Source organism: Montipora capricornis, chromosome 13 (assembly GCF_036669925.1).
Source record: "Montipora capricornis isolate CH-2021 chromosome 13, ASM3666992v2, whole genome shotgun sequence".
Lineage (NCBI taxonomy): Eukaryota > Metazoa > Cnidaria > Anthozoa > Scleractinia > Acroporidae > Montipora > Montipora capricornis.
In genome coordinates this window covers 25407061-25408843 of record NC_090895.1, presented here as the reverse complement: position 1 = coordinate 25408843, position 1783 = coordinate 25407061, and the positions used below count along the sequence as shown (strand labels likewise).

The following is a 1783-nucleotide window of genomic DNA, read 5'->3' as shown; positions in this document are numbered from 1 at the left end:
GATCGTTTTTCTTCATTCTCATGACCAGTCTGTTCGATTAAGCGGTGATATCCTGAGGAGAAATTAAATGCTTATCACTCTTACCTTAAGTTGTTGTAACTGACTATCCAATCGGCCATTTCCGAGTTCATGTCTGCCTCCTCTTCAAAGCGAGTCTAATTGCAAAGTTTTTTTGATGGTAATTAGTTCTACTTTACATATGAGTGAAAACTAATTTTCATAAGAAAAACTTCGCAATTAGACTCGCTTTGAAGAGGAGGCAGACATGAACTCGGAAATGGCCTATTCACCACACTTGGCCTGGACTATTGTGTCTCCCACCTTACGTGAGTGTGCTGGCATTTTTTCTTTCTGAGTGAACTCCGAATAGAATCCTGGAAAACGTTAAGCTAGAATGGTTTCGATTCTGAGAAAATTGAAGGAAATAAAGTTAGGTTAACAGACCTGCCAACTCTCACGCTTCTGCCGTGAGTCTCACGGTCTCACGACAAGGCTCCTCAATCTAACGGGTTTTGGGAAAAATCATTCTGAAATGATTTAAGTTGTTGAATCAGAATAAAAATGGGAAATTAACGAGGAATGCTTGTGCCATAAATTGAAAAACTAATAAAGAAGAACACTGTTCTTACTTTTTTGTACCCAGCTGTGATTTTCGCTTGTGTTCAATAAACTTAATCGTTTTTCTTCGTGTCTGTCCGTCATTTTGAAAGGGGAGTAGGCCGTGGGAACGAGGCCTAATTCCCAGGCGTCTCCCATGACACCTTGCTGTAAGTTTCGTCCTAGTGATGACCTATTTAATAGCCCTATTAGAATCATCAAAGAAAGCTGCATCTTCTTACAACAGGGAACACAAATAAAACATTTAAATAAACTATTAATGACTTTCCTCGATGGAAAAGGGTTTTGTTTAATCTTGATCGGGAAAAAAATAGAATCTCACTATTTTTTATAGAATCTGCAGATTTTTTTTCATGGGTCTCCAGATTTTCCTTTATCAGGGGTTGGCAGGTCTGGGTTAATTAAAGGACAGCAAATATCGAAAGTCGTAGAGACCGGTAGATTCGTTCGGTATTCGTGGGTCCGTGCCCAGCGGTATTCGTATCAGCGTAATGTACGTCATATTTGACACCCTAAAGTCCATGTGTGTTGAGGCCATGTGCTGCTGCAACTTCACTGGGGAAAAGAATCGATGTACTATTTAATTTATCCGCACAGCCAATGAGGTAAGTCAATACCAGCCACTATACCGATCTTTTTAAGCTGTTAAAGTTCTTTTGATCTTAAAGGGATAAACTTTGCAGTTTCGGTAATTTAAATTCGGTTTGACTTTGAACCCAGTAAACGGTCACAGTTTGTAGAGTCCGACTTTCGTTAGTTTGTATTAACTGTGGTCAATAGAATGCCCTGGGCTCATGTGACCAATAGCCATATTTGTATACTAAAACAAAAGGAAGAATTTTCATAAAAATAGAGTTCGATTTCACTCCTCCAACATAGCCGATGTTTCTTTGTTTCACTCCTCCAATATGGCTGCCGTGACGTCATGTGAACCCAACAGCTTGATCAGTATGCTCATCCTTTGAGGTGCTTTCACGACGATTGTTCGCTGAAGTTAGTCCCTGTCGGGCGGGGTTGATATCTGGATGGGAGACCGCCGAGATCCCATAGGCATCGTATTCAATCGGAATACTCGTATCGCTTTACTCAATCGCTTTAATTCAGCCTGACAGCTTTTCCTATTTGTATTTCACGAAGCAGCGATAAAGTTTATAAAGGATAAAAG

At 40.1% G+C, this 1783-nt stretch overlaps 1 protein-coding gene across 3 annotated transcripts in view; it reads left to right on the top strand.

The window, feature by feature from the left end:
* Positions 1–1145: 1145 nt before the first annotated feature.
* LOC138028954 (arsenite methyltransferase-like) overlaps positions 1146–1783 on the top strand; it is a 10699-nt gene continuing 10061 nt past the window's right edge. For 2 of the 3 annotated variants that reach the window (XM_068876601.1, XM_068876600.1), the window contains exon 1: positions 1152–1223. In XM_068876601.1, coding sequence (XP_068732702.1) covers positions 1219–1223 — 5 coding nt within the window. In that variant the 5' untranslated portion in view covers positions 1152–1218. Of the gene's footprint in view, positions 1224–1783 lie in introns of all 3 variants that reach the window. The other variant, XR_011127775.1, reaches the window with a different exon arrangement.